The sequence below is a fragment of the Macrobrachium rosenbergii genome, chromosome 3, assembly GCF_040412425.1.
Source record: "Macrobrachium rosenbergii isolate ZJJX-2024 chromosome 3, ASM4041242v1, whole genome shotgun sequence".
Taxonomy (NCBI): domain Eukaryota; kingdom Metazoa; phylum Arthropoda; class Malacostraca; order Decapoda; family Palaemonidae; genus Macrobrachium; species Macrobrachium rosenbergii.
Genome location: NC_089743.1, coordinates 43,146,477 through 43,168,976, shown reverse-complemented (window position 1 = coordinate 43,168,976; position 22,500 = coordinate 43,146,477). Strand labels below are relative to the sequence as shown.

General features: G+C 36.5%; 2 protein-coding genes across 3 annotated transcripts in view; one reads left to right on the top strand and one right to left on the bottom strand.

The window, feature by feature from the left end:
• The window catches only part of LOC136854726 (calcitonin gene-related peptide type 1 receptor-like), a 1,171,018-nt gene that overhangs the window by 443,830 nt on the left and 704,688 nt on the right, over positions 1-22,500 (top strand). The gene's annotated exons all lie outside the window — the stretch shown is intronic.
• Positions 16,029-16,604, bottom strand: LOC136851003 (uncharacterized). Its single transcript, XM_067124979.1, has one exon. It carries the CDS (start codon positions 16,602-16,604, stop codon positions 16,029-16,031), a length of 576 nt encoding a protein of 191 aa, XP_066981080.1.

Below are 22,500 nucleotides of genomic sequence, written 5' to 3'. Positions count from 1 at the left end.
CGTTGGCATTGAAAAATTATTCGTGATTGGTCTATAATTCCACTTGTTACTCGTGAAACACGGGTTTCGGAATGCCTTGGATTATTCATTAAAAATTTACACTTTTGTACTTGAAAAAAAAGTGAGAAATTCGTTGAAGAATTGCAGGAACTGAAAGAATGTCTGTCCAGAGAATTACAAGACTTCTTTACCCTCCTGGAACAGTTAGTGATGGAACATATGAACTGGGAAACTTTCGGTCGAGAGGGTCAGATAACCTTGGTAATAGAAAAGTTTGATTGCTCCACCTATTCTGTAGCCTCGTGTGTTCTGTGACTAAAGATATTTAGTTTTCTATTGCTGCCTTTAATACTAAATCCTATTCTGCAGTAGTTTCAAGCTAATAAAATTGGTTTGGGTGATATCGTTCTCGGATGTTAGTTTCTGTTTGCCAAAACAGAAGCGGGTAAAATTTTGTTTAAATATACATCTTGCATAGATGAACTGTTTCATTCAATAATTTCATCATCTTTCAAGGACATACACGTTGGCACCACAAAACTGGAGCATTGCTTAATCCAAGTCAGTGCTTGCTATGAGCTTTCATGAAGAGTTTAGTTTATGATAAAAGAGTTTAAACTCGTGTCACTACAAAGCCAAATGCATCCTTTAACGTACTGAGGAACAGAAACAGAATACTTAACTTAATGAGGGCTTTTTGCAGACTGAGACATTGAGAAGAGAACTCTCTCTCTCTCTCTTTATCAATCTCTCTCAGAAAATGTTATCTAAAGTGATTACTTGAAATAGTATAATATAAACTCTCACTGATCTTCCTTTAATTAACAAAACAGAATACGAATCAAGTGCTTTTTTTTTCGAAAGAGAAGAGAAAATGTTATCTAAAATGTTAGCAAGATTATATTTCAAAATTATGATTTTTTCAAGTAGATATATTAGAGAGAGAGAGAGAGAGAGAGAGAGAGAGAGAGAGTCGAGTTCATTGTTGCTAAAGTATTAATGATATCCTTTTTGTAAATTGAATGTTCTTTCTTTCATATTACTACAAAAAATATTGTCGGTTTTATGTTAATTAAAAAACAAGGAATGCAAACATCATGAAAATAAGTCTTGTATTTAAAATTCATCGATATTTATTTTTCTGTTTATTTTAGATATTTTATATACTGGTCGGGAACAATATTTTGATTACAGAATTTAAAGCAGATTGGAAAGATGTTTTATGTAATATGCAATACGTTTCTTTTTGTTCATGCATTTTTATGTGCTGTGTTTGGCTACAAAAATGAAGCACTCTGTATAGATACTGTTCTAATCTGGAAAATCATACAGTAATGGTTAAAAATGTATTATTTAAGTTTGTAAAGTACACCATTGATAAAGATCTTGGGTTCATGTGAAATCATACAGCACTGGTTAAAAATGTATGAAGTTTATACAATACAGTATTGGTTATGAGATTTATTTTCCAGGATCTAAGATGATCTAAGATGAATAGATTGTGTTCAAGCCATACATTGTTCCTCGTCATGGTAGGGAATCATAAAGTATAATTGTGGAGTTTTAGGTCAGCTTTCCTTTTTATAAACAAAGTAATGTTCCTCTTTAAATTGATTATCATAAAATGCTCATGTTCATTCGTTGTTCTTTGCTGTTATTCGTTAGTCCGACTTAATTATCATCTGTGAGCAATATTCATAACATTCGACACCCATTGCACCTCACGTGGTGCACTATAGGCATTACTTAAGGTTCTTTGCACCGTCCCTTCGAACGTGAGCTGCAACCCCTTTCATTCCATTTAATGTTTCTCATTTCATGTTCTCTTTCTTCCATGTTACTTTCCACTCTCTCCTAACACCTGTTTCACAGTGCAACTGCGAGATTTTATTCGTGGTACACTTTTAAAACCCTTTACTCTCAATTTCCCTTTCAGCACTGAACGACCGTATACAGTAGGTCCCAGCGCTTGGCCTTTAGCCTACATTTTATATTCCATTCTTTCATTCATAACGTTCGATAAACTGTTCTTTTCTTACCCAAAACAAAGAACTCTCTCTCTCTCTCTCTCTCTCTCTCTCTCTCTCTCTCTCAGATTTGAAATATTCTCTTTTGTGGTAATTTAATCCGCTCCTAATGAAAGCCTGTTTGTTTTTCCCCTACCTCGTTATTTCCTAGAAACCTCAATAACTTGCTTATCCATCTTCGCCTGTCATTAGCCCTAGTGAGAGTTTTTGAACAAAAGACGGTTCATTTAGGCATTCGGTGTACTGTAGGCCTATCGGTGGTTTCGGGGAATCATTATTTACCCTTATGGTGTAGGTTTGTTGTCAGAAACGGATGGATGGCTTGTTCGATGGGCAGTTTAATGAGGCGGTGCTCGAATCCTTGTTAACCAGTTATTCTTGTCAGGGATTTCTGTAACAGCAGGTTTCAAAACATATCATGAATCAATCCTTTCTACTCCCCACGTCAGAGGTCTTTTGGAAAGGATGAGTTTACGTAATTTTATTAAAATTTAATACATTTTATTTTTATTGATTCCATTCCATCTCCCAATTCATCTTTTAATGGGTTCTCCGTTAGGGGTGCTAGTGCCGTCAGTGCTCCTCACACGGTGCATTATAGGCATTACTTAAGGTTCTTTGGAGCGTCCCTTCGGTCCTTAGCTGCGACCTCTTTCATTCTTTTTACGGTACCTTCGTTCATATTCTCTCTCTTCCATCTTACTTTCCGCCCTCTTTTGACAGTTGATTCAACATTATTTTCAGCGCTGATTTGACTTCATAGGGCCCAGCTCTTGTTTTCTGGCATAAAATTATATTCCAAAATATGTCTCTTTTAATGGGTTGTTCTGTGAATAATATCAACAAATTATTTCCTCCATTAAATAATTAAAGATTATTGAAAATAGAGTATATTCCTAAAACGAGAACCTCACTAGAAACAGAACAAACTCTTAGAAGAGAGAAATTCGTGATATGCTTTATCTCGAAAAACATAAAGTTATTGCAAATTTTTTTGCCACAGTGCAGTGGTAATATATAACCTTTTCTTATTTACTTAGCCATGATGTGGAATGCTTAGCATTTTTCTTTCTAAATGTCATTATTTTCTTTTAAAATGTCATTTTCACCATGGAATATAAAATTTATGATCTACGATGAAAATGAAGTGGTTCTTAATTGGCTTTCCAGTAAGGTCTTCAAGCTACATTTCTTTGGTTGTAATTTTAGATTAAGTTGGATGTGTACCTGCGCAAGCCTTGCTTTAAGAAGGACCACCTGTTTTGTAAGGTGTTGAAGAGGTTCACATGCCTGATATAACCCTCTGGACTCTGAAGAACCATTAGGGATGTGCCACCTTTATTCCTCCCTGTGCTTTTATTTGAGTGTTGCAATCGATTGCTGGCTTCCATATACTGGATATAATGATTTCCTTATCTGCAACTGCGAGAAGTTATATAACAGATCTGTCAACGAAATTGATAAGGAGCTGTGCCAGACGGAGTCTACCGTCGGCACGTGGGGTTTTCTGCACTGGTGCCAAGACTATCTATGGCCTTCAGATCGATATTGGCTCCTAAACTTCATTTGAAAATAAAGAAGAGAACCTACATTTTAACTTTTAATGGAGATAAAATTAATAATAGTGCATTCTACACTTTGCATGACACGTTCCCTTAAGTGCAATTACTCCCATCATGCTTGATTTGTTGCCTTCATTATGCGGATGATTTAGAGCGAAAGGAAACGTTATGTCACTTTTTGTATAGAAAATCCTAATTTTGCAGTTCAGGGAGAAATGGACACTGGGTGAATGCTCAATTTTCTTAAGAGCATTTCATGTGGCCCAGTGTTTCGCACTGGAGAAATAATTATGCATGTATTGTACAAATTACTGATATAATATAATAGAGAGATGGGGGTATATTAATCAAACTTCCTTTGTAATGTAATAGCAAACGTTTTCCGAGTATAATTAGTCAAGCATACCGTAATCATTATTTTTAACGAGTCTCTTCATAATGCGTCATCAAGTTTTATGAAATATGCCTGCGTTCAAAGTCCCTTTGTTGAAGGTGACATTAAGAGCTGTGCATAGCTTTATTTTTAACACCGTGTTTGTTATCTAATGAGAAAGCAAACCTTGGTGAAATGTTAATGTTATTAATGATGTATCTCAGTTAAATGCGCATGTCTTAGTATATCCAGCAGTAAGAGAATGCTTGTATTTGATACACACCAGACTGTCACATAGTATGCATCGTATTATATGAATTTCATATTATATATGAAAGCATTCACAAAATGGAAAAGTGATAAAACACAATCAGTCAGTTATTAACCCATTTAAAAATGAGGTAACATAGTTAACACGGCCATTATAGTCAAACACAAGAGAATAACGGCCAGCGCCCCAAAACTATAGTCTTGTGTGGAGCTGACAGTGAATATCCGCAACCGACATCTTAAAAACCCAACATGACTGGCTGCCCATGCTGTTGAGCGCCCTCTATGGGTTATAGTGATATCGGCCATGGATATTTACCGCCAAGTCAAAGAAACAAAAAAGACTGTAATGCGTGGAACTCACTTTATCAACATCAGTAACCATATTTTTCGAGTTGCCACATAGTCACTCAACTCATTATCAGAAATACTTTATTCTTTCCACTGTAGAACAATGGAATGGTGTAACTTTACGTATTAGAAGTTAGAAGTAACGATGTTCAGTGCTATGGAATACTGCCATCATTTTCTGTATGGCTTCATTGCTGGTTTTGTGTAATATTATTTACTTATTAACTTTATTTGTTAGTCATGCCTTTGCTTTCTCGTTTCTCATGTATAGGTGTTCCATTCTCTGGAGGAAATGAATTTTAGGCTTTTCTCATGTTAACGATAGTTCATTTAAAATAATACTGTTACTGCTACTGTAATAATAATAATAATAATAATAATAATAATAATAATAATAATAATAATAATAATAATAATAATAATAATAATAATAATAATAAGTGTTTGGGTCATTCTGGTACGTTGTTCAGCAAACGTTTTTATTTTACAACTTATAAAGTTGTGGTACTTTTCTTTCCTGACTCTAGGCCTTCATATCAATTTATGATTAATTCTGACATGTTGTGATAACTACAAAAAACAAATATTTGCTGTTGATGAAAGCTTCATAAGAATAAAGAGATGGACGGTATTATTAAACGTCCTGCAATTCATCATTTGAATGAATGTCATCACCATGTCTGGATTTTTAAATCCAGTAATGATAAAGAGAAGCAGCATAAAGTAAATCCCATGTAGCCTATCTCCCAGCACATATACTCGTATAGTATAGATCGATTCTACTCACGACCGGAGTTCAGCGACGTGGGACGGAAAAATGTCCTCCATCTTGAAGGGGATGGGAGAAACTAATTACAAGTTGGACGTAAAATGCACAAATCTTGTGCTGGAAGTTCACACGTTTTTTCTTTCTTCTTCTTCTTCTTCTTCTTCTTCTTCTTCTTCTTCTTCTTCTTCTTCTTCTTCTTCCCGGGACGTATCCGTTTTTGTTTCTAACAGTTTAAGGGGCCTGTGTCAGCGATGAGCCTGCCTCCAATCTATAAAGAGAGAGAGAAGAGAGAGAGAGAGAGAGAGAGAGATATTGATTTGAATAGACACAAATATCCATGGTCTCTCTCTCTCTCTCTTTATATATATATATATATATATATATATATATATATATATATATATATATATATATATATATATATATATATATATATATATATATATATATATGCATCAGCCAGGAGAAAGATGAAAAGAAATGGCTTGTAAAGCCAGAAAAACTTTTCATGAATTGACGAAAACTGAAAAGTTCGAAAACAAAAATCTTTTAGTGCTTCCTTTTTATGCTTGTTTTAATAACATCCCGAGACAATGTTGTGTTTAAAACGCTAGGAACTATTAGAAACTTGCAAATTAGAAATTCACCGGGAAATGGAACAGTATGTATTTATAAGATTCCGTGTAAACATTGTAGTAAAACTTATGTAGGACAAAGTGGGAAGACGCTGGCTGTTCGAATAAACTACACAAATATAGTGTAAGAATTGGTAAAACGTCAAGTGCATTATTTGTGCACATGAATAATAGTAATCATGCTATTAATTGGACGGAATCAAAGGAAATTATGTTTTGCAAAGATCTAGTGAAAAGAAATTTAATAGAATCCTGTATAATTAAAAAAGACTGTGACAATTTATTAATTATCAGCCTAGGTTTATATAAAGTTGATGAAATTTTAACGAATGGTATTTTAAAACAAGTAGGATATTAAGCATTACCACTGTTCGATAACTGGTAGGGTGATTTATCTTTTTAGCATTGTTAGTCTTTCCACGAAGTCTTCTTGTGACTCCATTTGTTTCCTTGGCACTTGTACCTGAACCCTGACGAGGTGTAAAAATGCTTGAAAGCGCTTGGTTCAAGTCATTTCTTTTCACCTTTCTCCTGGCTGATGCGTATATAATCATCACACGCATCCAGTGATTTGTTGTAATACATAATATATATATATATATATATATATATATATATATATATATATATATATATATATATATATATATATATATATATATATATATATATATATGCAACAAATCACTGGATGCGTGTGATGATCATATACGCATCAGCCAGAGAAAGGTGAAAAGAAATACTGATCATCACACGCATCCAGTGATTTGTTGAAATATATATATATATATATATATATATATATATATATATATATATATATATATATATATATATATATATATATATATATATATACACAGTATACAGTATACATATATATATATATATATATATATATATATATATATAGAGAGAGAGAGAGAGAGAAAGAGAGAGAGAAAGAGAGAGAGAGAATGTCACTGTTTAAGTGAAAGAAATTTTTATACTTGTAAAACTGTATTACAATTCGTATATTATAAAGGACAAGAGGTCAATTTGTTTGAACTTGTCAGCAATCATTGCTCTTAAGTGAGATATGCGCGCACCATTTATAAAACGATCAGGGGGATTAATTTCCACTCATTTGTACACAATAGTGCAGACATTATTATAGAGGGAGAATAATAATGACATTTCAACACTGCCATTGCATAATCATTGCAAACTGCCTCATATGAACCAGGAAAAATATTGCGCGTTAGTTTACATTTATTTGCAGCTTATTGCAGCCGTGTTACTGAGGGAAAACAAGAGCGCACTGTTGATAGTGAAAATACCTTTCATTATTTTCATTCACCATTAATTTGACTGGCAACACGTAACACCGGCAGAGCTTGGCACCTGGGAAGACAGTGCCAGGTCGTTAATTTTCTCGCTAAGATGTTTCCAAGCGCCCGACAGTAGGCACTTGGCACTGGGGAGGCGCTGTCGGCCGTACTTGGTTCAGGAAATAATGCTCGTTTGATTTCAGGAAACAATGCTTAAGTTTACTTCAGGAAATAATGCTTATTTTATCTCAGAAAATAAGTTTTTTTTATTTCAGGAAACAATGCTTTTTTTCTTTCAGGAAATGATGCTCGGTACATTTCAGAAAATAATGCTCGTTTTATTTCAAGAAATAATGCTGGTTTTATATCAGAAAATAATGCGTGTTGGGTTTCAGGAAATAATGCTCGGTACATTTCAGGAAATAATGCTCGTTTTCTTTCAGGAAATATCGCTCGTTTTCTTTCAGAAAATAATTCTCGTGTTATTTCAGGAAATAATACTCGTTTGATTTCAGTAAAAAATGCTCGTTTTATTTCAGGAAATAATGCTCGTTTTATTTAAGAGATAAAATCTGTTTTATTTCAGGAAATAATCCTCGTTTTCTTTCAGGAAATAATACTTGGTACATTTCATGAAATAATGCTCGTTTTATTTCAGGAAATAATGCTGGTTTTATTTCGGATAATAATGCTTGTTTGATTTCAGGAAGTAATTCTCATTTTCTTTCAAGAACTAATGCTCGTTTTACTTCAGGAAATAATGCTTTTCTATTTCAGGAAATAATGTTTTTTTTATTTCAGGAAATAGTGCTTTTTTATTTCAGGAAATAATGCTTTTTATTTAAGGAAGTAATGCTCGGTACATTTCATGAAACAATGCTCGATAAATGCTCGCTTAATTTCAGGAAATAATGCTCGTTTTATCCCGAGAAGCTCCCATTAAACTTCGCTGTTTGATAGTAGGTGGAGGTGGCTCCTTTATATTTAAGGGTCACGTGGGCTGCGTATGCGTTGCGATGCGCAGGTAATTTATTAAACTCTATCTTCCATCTTCTGTGGCTGGTTTATTCCTTTCTTGTAATCTATTGCTTGCCTTGGCAAGTCTGAAATTGTGAAGGGAAAGTTATAAAACGCCACCGGTATACCTCAAGATGTTATGTATTTGATTCATAATTGTTCTTCAGGGAGTTGAGAACATTGGCAAAGTTTATATTGTTTATCGATAATAGGAAGAAACCACGTACAAGCATACTGTATATGTGTGTGCATGGGTGTGTGTGTGTGTGTGTGTGTGCACGTGCGCAAGTGCGTTTGTGGGAGAGAGAGAAAAAAATATGATTTAAATTTAATTGAATATTTGTCTCATTTTATGCCATGAACATTTCAGTAATATATTATTATCTGCCATGCATAAATCACTTTGATTAGATTAAGTGTATAAACGGGTAGTTCTGCGTCCGCAGTAATTATTACAATGTTATTGCTTTGCTAATTTTTTTTATTAAACATTAAATTAATGACATTGCAGGGGAGAAACAGATTTCAAGCGCTAAGTTCGTAATTAGTGTCTTTAGCACAGGATGAATTATGTTAATTGATTGCAAATCGGGTATATCGTATTAATTTTCGGAAATAGCTCTTTTATTAGTTTTTTTTATGAATCAACGCTTTCATTTTAAAGAATTATCGTACGGAGGTTAACAGTTAATCACCCTGTGTGTGTGAGAGAGAGAGAGAGAGAGAGAGAGAGAGAGAGAGAGAGAGAGAGAGAGAGAGAGAGAGAACCTAATTTAGTAACGGAGAAATATTCAGCTTTTCTGTTCCGTTTGTTTCGTGTGATTTCCGTTCATATTAGAAATGGCTTAGACGTGTCGTCTCTAGATCACACCTCTGCCTACCAAGAAATAGACAACCGCCCCCCACCCCCACCGGTGCGTAACAGAACGAAGCAACAGACAGGCCTGTCACCTGTCATCGGTTGCATATTCCAGAAGAGAGTGGGACTGGAATTGGGACACAGAATTTAAGCCAAAGGACAAGCGCTGAAGCCTATGAAGTCATTCAGCGGTGAAAAAAATGTTGAAATAATTACTAGGCGAGGGTGAAAAGTAAGATGGAAGAAAGAGATTATGAACGGAGGTATAGTAAAATTAATGAAAGGAGTTGCAGCTAGGGGCCGTAGAGACGCTGCAAAGAACCTTAAGTAATGCCTGCAGTGCACCACGTGAGGTGCACTGTAGGCATCACAGAAGAACGTGGAACCTAGTCTGTGATAGAAAGTAAGAAATTTTTTTCTCACATTAATGACCTCTATTACTGTACTTTTTCCTCATTCTATCGTATGGCAATCCTGTGAGGAAAGGTGGGAGTGAGTAACCATAGAACAGGGCAGGATTACGGCCACGTACTTAATAGAGAGCGGAATTAATTACTGCCTCTGGGTGTAAGTTGACCTGATTTCTCTACAGGGCTGCCAGCCTCTGCCTTGGGGAAGGGCAGGCTGGCCAGTAGCTTGTTAAGGATAGCTATTATGATTTTACGGTAGAAAATGGGTAGGTCACTTCTCTCTCTCTCTCTCTCTCTCTCTCTCTCTCTCTCTCTCTCTCTCTCTCTCTCTCTCGTATATATATATATATATATATATATATATATATATATATATATATATATATATATATATATATATATATATATATATATATATATATATATAGAACCTGATGGTCTCTTCTTACCAGAAACGTATATAATTGTAATAACCACAGTATCCTCTTAGCTTGTCGATTTCTTCACACTTTTTGGATACGCTTGTCACTACAAAGAATGGGATCCAAATGGAAAAAATATGAAACGTATCTGACGTTTGTAGCGGGATTCGAACCCGCATCTGGAATATAAGAACAAGGTCACGTTACCCACCTGACCACGAGAAATCTAAATCGTCATTTGGGGTCTAGAGTTAAGTGGAATTATGCCGCCACTGCTATCCTCTGAGGAATAAATCAATAACTACCGTACCCGTGGCATTCAAATCAAGCTTGGAAATGACCAGGCCTGGGGTCTGTTGTTATTCTACTCTGAAACAATCGCGTATATAATGTACTGTTTACCTTTCATTTCGTATATTCTTCCTCTTTGTCTGTTATGGCTTAAGTATTCGTTTGAAAGGAAGCAAAATTAAATTGTTTATATTTCACCAGCGTGACGAATGGTGGGGAGGTATAATGATATTTTAGAAAATGAATAAGACAGGCCAGTATTTTGGCTCCGGAATATCTACCCTTTATTATCAACTGATTTAATTTGCAGACTTAAATAATAAATACTTTAGGGTCAGGAAACCGTGCATGCATACTTAACTCTTATTTTAGAAATAGGCAGTATGGTTCTGTATTTATTGCCAACATTATTAACAACCGAGATGCACAAGAAAATGAGATATAAAAAGGAACAAAAACGTTTTGCTTTTTAGCTCAATTTAGTATTAAGAAGAGGTTTAATCAGGGTCCTCCTCCTGCATACAAAAAACGTTGTTCATCTTAACTCATATAGTCACCATAGAAGACTGGTAAATCTCTCTCTCTCTCTCTCTCTCTCTCTCTCTCTCTCTCTCTCTCTCTCTCTCTCTCTCATGAGAGATCAGTTGTATCCATCTACGTCCTATGAAAATACTCCACCTTTTCAGCTCTTATGTTATGAGACTAGCAAAACATAACTAGATGAATGCAAAATCCAAATGCATGACTGAAAACGCGTTGTCTAATGTATACTATGTATGTATATATATATATATATATATATATATATATATATATATATATATATATATATATATATATATATTCAAGAATATCCCTCATACGCCATCTCCTAGTCAATAAGCCAAATGAAATAAGGACTAAGCAACTAATTCATTTATTTTAGTATGATTCAGTGTAGGCAAATTCACCACCATAAAATCTCTCACCACTGCCTTGGGAGGAAACTACCTAATCTTTTCTTGTTCAAGTGCTGAAGAAATTCCTTAAAATCTAGGTTCTGTCCCGGTCGCAGCTAATCGTCCCCCGAGGCAGGTCAGCTGGCGAGCTGAACATGTGTGTTCCGTAGTCTTGAAACTGCAGCCATGCTGGCAGAACGATCGCGACGCCACCTAGGAGGAGAAAAAACGTAATTCCCGAAAGTTAAAAAGGGTCTTCAAGACAGACGCTAGATCTTACAATTGCTTGGACGCCACCATAGGACAGATGTCCTGTCCCTTGCTCCATTAAACTGCCTATTTCTAACACATGGCTGGCTGTAACCAAAGAAACTTTTGCTGTGAATTTATTCAGTTGCCCTTCCTCTCACAGGCCCCCATGAGAAGAGGACTTTGACTCCTAAATAAAGTAAAGTGCTGGATTTAAGGTTTTTCGTCAGTCACGTCCCTATTCGTCTGTAGCTAATTATCTGCTTCTCTTTTCATAGTGTGATACACCTACAGTGAGACTTGCATTGCTTTTTATATTTTGTGCTGCTTAACTTGCGAGGCATTAACGAGAAGTGTAACATAATCATAAAATATTCAAGTTATTGGAATCGAGTTCAGTCTAGGTATCTTCTATGCAGTTCCTCAATTCCTGCATTACAGTGCTAATTTCGGTTGAGTAATTTTAAGTGTTTTGATTACAGATCAGGAGTTAGTTGGCTGAGGATCTGTGCATCATCTTGTGTACATAGTGGTCCCCACTACTGTACATTGCTTTCAACGCCCTTTGAAGTGGGCATCCCATTGTGTTTCCCCCAGCAAATCCCCAGTCATTTGCTCTTCATCTTATTACACCAGAATTATGCTACCATTCTGCTGATGTGTTTCCTTTTGTAAAAATAATTAATTAAGTTAAATCCCAGAGCTTATCTAATCACTCTCTCTTGAAGTAGGCCCTCAGCCGTATTTTGTTGAAAATAATTTTGGCTGACCTCAAATTTATTTCTGTTCCCACGTGATTGTGTGTTTTTCTATCTTATTCTCAGAAGGGATAATTCGAATGAAATGTTGTCTATTGGGTCATTGCTGAGTCGGGAAGTTGGGGAAACTCCTGGTATGCAAGCAGTTAGCTTGCCCAGGTCATCCTGGTGCAGTTGCTCTCAGGTTCCAGCTTCTTTTAGACTTGTATGGCCCAGTGGATAACGCCCTGCTTTAAAATTGAGAGACCTGGGTTCGATCCCGACGTGAGTCAGAAATTTATTTCTGTTCCACACGTGATTGTGTTTTGATGATTTCTATCTTATTCACTCCAGAGGGATAATTCGAATGAAATGTTGTCTATTGGGTCATTGCTGAGTCGGGAAGTTGGGGAAAACGCTGGTATGCAAGCAGTTAGCTTGCCCAGGTATTTATGCAGTTGCTCTCAGGTTCCAGCTTCTTTTAGACTTTGTATGGCCCAGTGGATAAATGCTTTCCACCTGAGAGACCTGGGTTCGATCCCGACGTGAGTCAGAAATTTATTTCTGTTCCACACGTGATTGTGTGTTGATGATTTATATATATATATATATATATATATATATATATATATATATATATATATATATATATATATATATGTGTGTGTGTGTGTGTGTTTTGTGGATGTTTTCATATGTGCGTGTTTATGTCTGAATGTCCATATCTCTACAAGTTTTTGTAATGTTCTTAAGTAATGTAAAAAAAAAAAAAGACTGCTGTTGTGTTTTATGTATTTCGACTGTACATATATATACAGTGACTTAAGCTGCCTTGTCCGTTCTCTTTTCACCTTATGAAATAAATATTTTGAACTTTTTTTATTTAGAGGAATATTATGATAGATATGATATAAAAATATTTGTTTTAGTTCATTATGTTGATATCCAACATACCTCTTGGTAATGCAGACAAGATTAGTTTTTATATTTGGTCAACATTACGAACATTGGAGTCCGTTCATTTCTTGATATAATTCCAGACCATGATAAAATGCAGTTATGCTTTTTTATCTCGGCTCTGTAATTCGACAAAGTGCGGCCTTATGATGAAAAAAAAAAAGGAAACAGGAATAAAACGTGGAGATAAAGGCATCCTTCAAATGCCAGTGCCTCTGCAGAGATTTTCCAGAACGACGCAAAATGACAGGTAACATTACTCATGACACAGATTAGCATGACTGGAAAGACTTCGCCTGCATTTTCCAGATTGCCTCCATCGTTCGCAAGCGACCTTTATTTATTTTTTTTATTTTTTGCTTTACTCGATTTCCATGCATCACGGAGGTAACTTGGTCTTATGTATGTTCCTGATTTCTTTTTAAATAAGGTTGCATGGAATGAATATAATGTATATATATATATATATATATATATATATATATATATAATGAATGTATATTAATAGATATTAAGCTACAAATATCGTTTAACATCCAGTTCACTATACCTCTGGAATAACTTACGCCCGAATAGAATTATAATTGATAACTGCTTCGTCACCGGTGATGTTTGAATCTACTGTTGACGAAGCACTTGCCATTGATTATGATTTCCTTTGGGTGTAAGTTATCCGCTGGTATAGTAAACTGGATGTTAAACGATATTTGGGACTTAAAATTTGTGAATCTAAAAATGCCCCTGTGAATGTAACAAAATTTATCTATATAAATAGAATTATAATATATATATATATATATATATATATATATATATATATATATATATATATATATATATATTGTTATGTGGGTCATTTGACTGATGACTTTACTTATTACTTTTTTTATTTATAGTGACTTGCTTAACCTAAGACCCACGTAATCCTATCAATTAAGGCTGAACATTACCTAAAAAAAGACGTAATTTAACATAAATAGAATAGGTCGCCAATTGAGACTATATTTCTGAATATAGCGATTTATTCTGAGCACATGAACTAGATCAACAACATTACTCAAACAACTAGTTTCAACAAAGTAAAATATTAACTGATTTCTTACGGGAGCTAACAACAGTTCCATCTTCGTCCCACTTCAGACACAAGATATTTCAATATAAAGGGGTAAATAACGAAATGGCTTGGAACCTCTTGTGACGCATCTATAAAGCAATTTCAAGCGTGTGAATTGAGGATCTTGGTATCAAGGATGCTAATTTTTTTCCAAACAAGATTCTGGCCAGGTTCCAAGGCGTGCCCAATTCTGGAAGAGACGTATCTTGATAACATTCGTATATCAAAAGACCTCTCACTTATCATTAATTGACCACAAGAGATGAATCTTAGATCAAGAATATTGTTTTAACAACGTGGAGGATAATTTATGCAATTCCACTAGGCGACAACAATTGTACTTCATATTTTTTACTTCATAAATGGGATATGGTTTTACTAGGATTTTTCTTAGTCAGTGACTGTTTAAGAGAGGAAAACTTGAAACATGAAAAAGTAGCAGTTAAGATGAAGGGAAAGAGAACTGGGAGTAATCGTCATCTTCAGACTTACTGCTGGAATAGATAATGCAGTGATCAATTGCATCAGAAGCCCTGGGTCCGCTGAAATGGCAATTTCCCTGGCTGTTCGACAAAAGGGGGAGAACAAAGGGGGGCTATTAGAGATGCCTGATATGCATGTTGTCTCTCTGGTGGTTGCCTTTAGACTCTCCCAAGCTGGGTCAATGGCATGGGTGCTTGCTTCAAACTCCTTCCCCAAACTGCCTTGGCTTTGGCGAGGGTAGCATCTGAAAAATGACAAAAACTCGCCAGTACAAAGGTCATAGAAAAGTGAGCTTAAGGTACAGTCTAGCTAACGGTGGTCCTAGTAAAACCTATCCTGTCTGATATGCCTCTAATCTGAAATTCTTACCCCTTTTGACGGTTGGTTCTTTGTGGATGACAACTACTGCTCGCTTGCTTCCCTCCCTAGGATGCCCTCTTACTTTAACAAAGAGAAAGCCTTTTTTTATATTTCTATTAAATCAAGGAAGAGAGGTCAAACGGTAATATTTATAATAGCTTCCCCGCTGAAAAAGGCTGTCACTCTTTTTGGGTGTGAAGGTCTGTACTAAGTAAGCTGTTCGCCTCGATTACTTTACTCTTTTCCCCTGAGCAGACTTGCCCTTGCAATGCAACTAGCTAAGGATCTACCTGACTCTAGAATGGGATATGAGCTTTAATCATTTACTTTCTACAGACTCCTAACACTACTTAAAGGTGCTTACGAATATTTACGTGCTACCTCTGATGATCGTGATATTCAGTCCTAGCCAAATGGTACATTCAATTGTATATTTTATGACATAACCTATTAGAACACTGCCGTAGCACCAACATACAGGTCAATGAACTAGCTAAGTTACAATATTCTTACAAGTATACAATGTCTTACATTAGAATTTGCAATCACAGTAAACAAATATATAATCTGAGTTCTTTAAATGAGTTTTCCTTTATATGGAAAATGCTTGCCTCAACTGAGGTATTATGCAATGCATGTCATGAGCTGAGTGGCTCTATTCACAATAGTTACGATTGCTGGCTTTACAAGATATACTTACATGGTTACTGCTGCTCATTGCAAGGTTTGAATGACAAAGTTACTGTTACTACCTACTCAGTCTGTTTTAGGCTGTTACTAAGACAGAGGTCACACCGGCTACCTCCTCTGGGCAGGAGCCAGGATCGCTCTGAGATGGAAAGGGCACTGTGCCAAGAGGGCAAGCATGTCAGGATGAGCTCGTGGCTCTTGCAACTACTTGGCTCTCTTCCGTCCTTTCATCTTCTTCTTCGGGCTCCTCCAAGGCCTATCTACGTCAGTCCTAGGAGGTGATGAGGGCACTGACTCTGGGGAAAGGCCAGAATGGCTAGTGGGCTCAAAGTCAGTGGTAACCTCAGAGGCTACAGGAGGGCTCCCTACTCTGGCTGTTGCAACAACCAGAGCAAGAGTGGTCTCAACCTCTGCTTCCGGGGAGGCCAGTTCCTGGTCTCCCAGAGAAGGTCTATCAGTTTGATCCACTAGGGGTTCATCCTCTGGGGACGGATTTGGTGAGGAAGAAGTGTCAGGTGCTGGAGGCTCACAGGTTGCTAAGATCAGTGCTGTGATGGGTCCTAGATCTCCCGGAGGAGGATCCGTCTCATGGTCTGGATCTGGCACAGGGTCCATTTCTGGTGGTGGCTCAGCGTCTGAGACAGACGGAGTGTGGCACTGCTCAGAGCTCACGAGTGGCACTGGCAGAGATTGATGGTTAGGCATGCCTGATGAGTGGTCCAGAGGTGCAATACCTTGTGGATGGTTGGAGTTGGGCTGAGACAGTGATTCCTGTCCCATCTGGAGGTCAGAGCCTCTTGGAGAGTCTTGATTTGGCACATCCGCTGGGCGTTGTTTATTTGGGCAGCCCTCCCAATTAGTGGAGTGGCCTGTCACCACGCACGCTCTACAATGGTACTGTTTCTCTTGAGTGTCCTTTTGTGGAGAGGGAGGAGCTCGTTGCTGGCTGTCCTTTCATGGAGAGGGAAGACTAGGCCTGGAATTGTTTTGGGTGTGCCCCTTCTGCTGACCTGTTTGGTGGGCACAAGATGGGTCTTCTTCTTTTGGTGGCACGCCAGTCAAGGTGGCTGTGCTTTGATTTGGTGATCCTAGAGTTCGGGCCTCTGTTGAGGAGGTAGCATGTGGCGTTGGGGATGGGCTTCCCCAGAGGAGGTCCCGACCCAACAGGAAATCCACTCCAGTCCAAATTCCACTCACCACACCAAGGAGGTGAGGTAGTATGCCCCAAGGTGTCATGACCTGGAGCTTGACTGTGGGAATAGTTTTGGTGTGGCCCTCTACCCATTTCATCTCCCACCGAGTTTTCTCATCAACTGTGGCACTGGCTGGCACTTGGGGCCTGGCAATCAGGCTACTGTCTGCTGCAGTGACTACTGAGACCAGTAGAACCATGGGCAGGCTAGAGCCATTAAGGGGTGCCACCTAGATGAACTGGGTATCCAGCCAATTGGGGTGAAGCATCTTCTGCGGCCTGGCTGCGGGGAATGAGGTGCTTGTCAAGTTGACGAACTTGGTGGCTGGGACGTGATTTGGGCAGGCTGGATGTCCAGCACTATAGTTGCCAGCAGTGCCACAGGATCAGCAAGAGCCCTTTGTGGGGACTCGGTTACCTGTGGTGACTGTTGGTGGAGAGGGTTGAGTGGAAGTAGAGGGGGAGGAGTTCTGGTGGTTGGTAGAAGGCTGCTTATTGTTTCCCAACTTGTAGCGGCAATCAGATTCATTGTCCCCCACCTTCTTACAGTGGGTGCATGTAGGCTTGCTAGGCAGTCTGTTCTTCGTGCAAATCGAGCCTGAGAGGTACCCGTGTGGCACTATGCGCCACTGAGATATGCTGTTGGACTGGTTGTAGGTTTCCCATGAATCAGCCATATGGCAGGCTTCCATAAGTGTGGTGGGCTGCTTGTCACTGAGACACACAGCAAGGGGCCCAGGCACACATTGGAAAAGATCCTCCAGTATGGTCCAGTTGAATCGGTCCTCGAATGTAGTGCACGACAGGGAGTCAAACCAGCGGGTACCGGACTGGGTCTTGTGACAGGCCCATTCCGTCCAGGACCAGCTGGCTTCCTTGGCAAGACCTCAGAACCGCTGTCTCCATTTCTCCGGGGTTATTTCATAGACTTTCGTTATGACCCTAGAAACTTCTACAGTGTCACCTCTTTGACTCTTCTCCAGTGAGTGAAGGGCTGCCTTTGCTTTTCCTTCCATGTGCTTGGCAAGCACTAAGGTCCTCTCTGTCTTGGTGGTGTTGTAGCTGTCAAAAAGTCTCTATTTCCTCCAACCAGGCTTCTAGTTCTTCCTCCATCCACTTGGGGACTAGGGAATTACTGCTTGAGACTGGAGCGTTTGGTGCAGCAGGTGTGGGGTTGGAGGCTTGTTGGATAGCCATAGCTTCAGCACTTTCCTCTCTTGCCTTTTCCAGCTCAAGCTCCTTTTCTTTGAGGGCTAATTCATGCTTTCTTCTCTTCTCCTCTCTTGCATCTTCCAGCTGCCTCTGTTCCTCAGCATACTTCCTACAGGTGTCTGCCATGTTTACTGCGGGCCCTTCACAATACAAAGGAATGGACACATGACATCCATACTGTTCATTTGTGATATTAATGGAAAAGGAATTTTATATGATTTCACACGAGGTAAAGTAATTCTTGTAGTGACGCTCAGTCGGTGGCCTTCTTTCTAGGGCTGACGTGGTTGCTGCTTTGTGAGAAATCCTATGGACTTGTAAATTGTCTGTCCTGTCTTATGGGAGAAGCGGTAGGCACACGCCCTCCCAATACTGTCATACAATAGCTAACTAGTTCAAAAATTTAATATCATGCATTAATCATTGGCCAGCGAGTAGCAAAATATTAAATCTTTACTTGGTAACTTATTATGAACTTGACTGCTATGCAGGTCTGGCTCGGTAGCTTTAAGCACAGTAAACATTTCCTTCGTATTGTAAATTGTAAATTATAGCAGCTCTCATTTAATGCACACTTTTCTACCTACTCTTCTTATTGTTATAACATTGATACTCTTAATATTACTTACCTTGGCCTGTATCCTTGTTTGGGAGAATTTAGCATGAAATTAATATGATCTGACTTTTTATCTTTGCATTAATTCATATTTAATCTGATTCCAAGTTTTTAATCTCTGTTCAGAGAACGCTACTCTAATTCCAGAGATCCTGGCAAGGTTGCCACTGCTTTTTGATTTATAGTGCCTTGCTTAACCTAAGACCCATGTAACACTATCAATTAAGGCTGAACGTTACCTAAAAAAACACACAGACAATTTAACATAGATAGATTAGGTCGCCAGTTGAGACTATATTACTGAATATAGCGACTTATTCTGAACACATGAACTAAATCAACAACATTACTCAAACAACTAGTTTCAGCAAAGTAAAATATTATCTGATTTCTTACGGGATCTAACAACAGCTCTGACTTCGTCCCACTTCGGACACAAGATATTTCAACATAAAGGGGGTGAATAACACAATGGCTTGAAGCCTCTTGTGACGTGTCTGTCAAGCAATTTCAAGCTCATGAATTGAGGATCTTGGTATCAAGGATGTTAATTCTCCAAACAAGATTCTGGACAGGTTCCAAGGTGTGCCAAATTCTGGAAGAGGCGTATCCAGATAACATTCCTATATCAAAAGAACTCTCACTTATCACTAACTGACTGCAAGGGATGAATCTTAGATCAAGAATATTATTTTAACACCATGAAGGATAATTTATGCAATTCCACTAGACAACAATAATTGTACTTAATATATTTGACTTCATAAATGGGATATGGTCTTACTAGGATTTTTCTTAGTGACTGTTTAAGAGAGGAAAACTTGAAACATGAAAAAGGAGTGGTTAAGATGAAGGGAAAGAGAACTGTGAGTAATTGTCATCTTCAGACTTACCGCTGGAATAGATAATGCAGTGATCAATTGCATCAGAAGCCCTGGGTCCATTGAAATGGCAATTTCCTCAGCAGTTCAACAAAGAGGGGCTATGAGAGATGCCTGATATGCATGTTGTCTCTCTGGTGGTTGCCTTTAGACTCTCTCGAGCTGGGTCAATGGCGTGGGTGCTTGCTTCAAACTTCTCCCCCAAACTGCCTTGGCTTGGGTGCAGGTAGCATCTGAAAAATGACAGAAAACTCGCCAGTACAGAAGTCACAGAAAAGTGAGCTTAAGGTACAATCTAGCTAACGGTGGTCCTAGCAAAACCTATACTGTCTGATGTGCCTCTAAACTGAAATTCTTACCCCTTTTGACAGTTGGTTTTTGGGAAAGACAACTCCTGCTCGCTTGCTTCCCTCCCTAGTATGCCCTCTTTCTTTAACAAAGAGAAAGCTTTTTTTTATATTTTTATTAAAGAGAGGTCGAACAAGTAATGTTTATAATAGTATACATATATATAGTATATATGCATAGTATATATATATATATATATATATATATATATATATATATATATATATATATATATATATATATATATATATATATATATATATATATATATATATATATATACATTATATATATATATATATATATATATATATATATATATATATATATATATATATATATATATATATATATATATATATATATATATACATATATATATATATATATATATATATATATATATATATATATATATATATATATTATATTTATATATATGTAAGCATTAAACTACAAATGTTCTTTAATATCTAATTCACTCTGCCTCGGAAGTAATATAATTTCATATATGTTACCTGAAGGGGAATTTTTTTTTAGTTAATAATAAGTTTGTTGTTTCGTGGGCTTGAACCACGGAAGACAAGAAGTGAGGACTACAGTGATGCACATTAAACCACACACATCAGCGATATATATATATATATATATATATATATATATATATATATATATATATATATATATATATATATATATATATATATATATATATATATATATATATATATATATATATATATATATATATATATATATATATATATATATATATATATATATATATATATATATATATATTAGTGAGGGGAGGAGAGCGATGTAAACCGTCATCGATGATAATTAGTGGCAACCAGTTTCGGAATAAACACTGCCTCCTTCATTAGATCCGATGAAAGATTTAAAAAAAAATAAATCACTGGAATATTTTTTATAATAATAATAATGGTTTATCCCTTCAGTGATAAAACGAGAGCTGTCAGATACTAGTTAACAACCAAATAGATTCCTAGATCTCTCAGAAAACATGACAAATAGATAAATGTATGGAATATTGATAACTAAAAGCAAAATGGCTCCACTGATCACTCGACAGGAACAACGGAGTTGTTACGATTTCAACTCTTAGTTTCTGTGAATGAATTCAAGGTTTATGCTCTTTACTACGATTGTACTTCATAGACTGGTTTCAGTCTCTGACAGAATTTCACTGTGTTAATATTATTATTTTAACCTTGATTTTTAAAGCATGCTTTAAACTATTAGTTCTTTGTTTTTGTCATTTTTATCAGATTTGATGGTGCTGATATTTTTAACTCTGAAGCTGGCTTTCATTACCAAAAAGGACGTTTATGTACAAGTAGCTGGTTTCAGCTACTTTCGCGTATACTCCTAAGGTATTCTCAGTCAAACTCCGTTGTTTCACTCCTTATATGTATATCTTGTTTTAATTCCCGTGATAGAAGTTAAACACAAATTTATATGTATGTATATATATATATATATATATATATATATATATATATATATATATATATATATATATATATATATATATATATATATATATGTGTGTGTGTATATTTATTCAAACATTTAGCTACAAATGTCGTTTAATATCCAATTCACTCTGCATCGGGAATACCACATAAGGGGCATCATAAGTAATAAATGAATTGGTATCTGAGTGACTCGAACACCCGACATTCCCATCGACGATTTCCAGCCGACGTTCTAGATCAGTGGGAGATATTCCCGGAGTAACGCGAATTGGATATTAAACGACATGTCATGTTGATATGATAAAAATTCATATATGTATACACACACACACACACACACACATTCTCTTCACCGTTTTACCATCCTCTGCTTTATTTATTGTAACAACAAAATGCTCAAAATCACAAAGAGTTGTAACTCATTAGTATTTAAGATTAAAGTTGTTAAATACTATATATATATATATATATATATATATATATATATATATATATATATATATATATATATATATATATATATATATATAGTGTGTGTGTATGCATGTTTGTATGTATGTACGTACCATCGTTATGCATCATCCAGATTATTGAAAACTTCCCGTAAAACCATCCAGGTAGAGATAAGTCAAAATCTTAACTTCTCTGAAACATCTCGAGCTCCGGGGACAAAAAAAAAAGCCTTGCCTATAATTAAAGATTAATGGAGAGGCAGAAACTCCAAGAGAAGGTAACTCGACCCAATCAATAGCTTGATGAATAAAACGGTGTTTCTTAAGAAGGTCTCATTTGATGAGAAGTTAACAACTTTTGATTATCCGACGTGTTTCGATCATGAGATAGAATTATTATTATTATTATTATTATTATTATTATTATTATTATTATTATTATTATTATTATTATTATTCTGAACATGAACCCT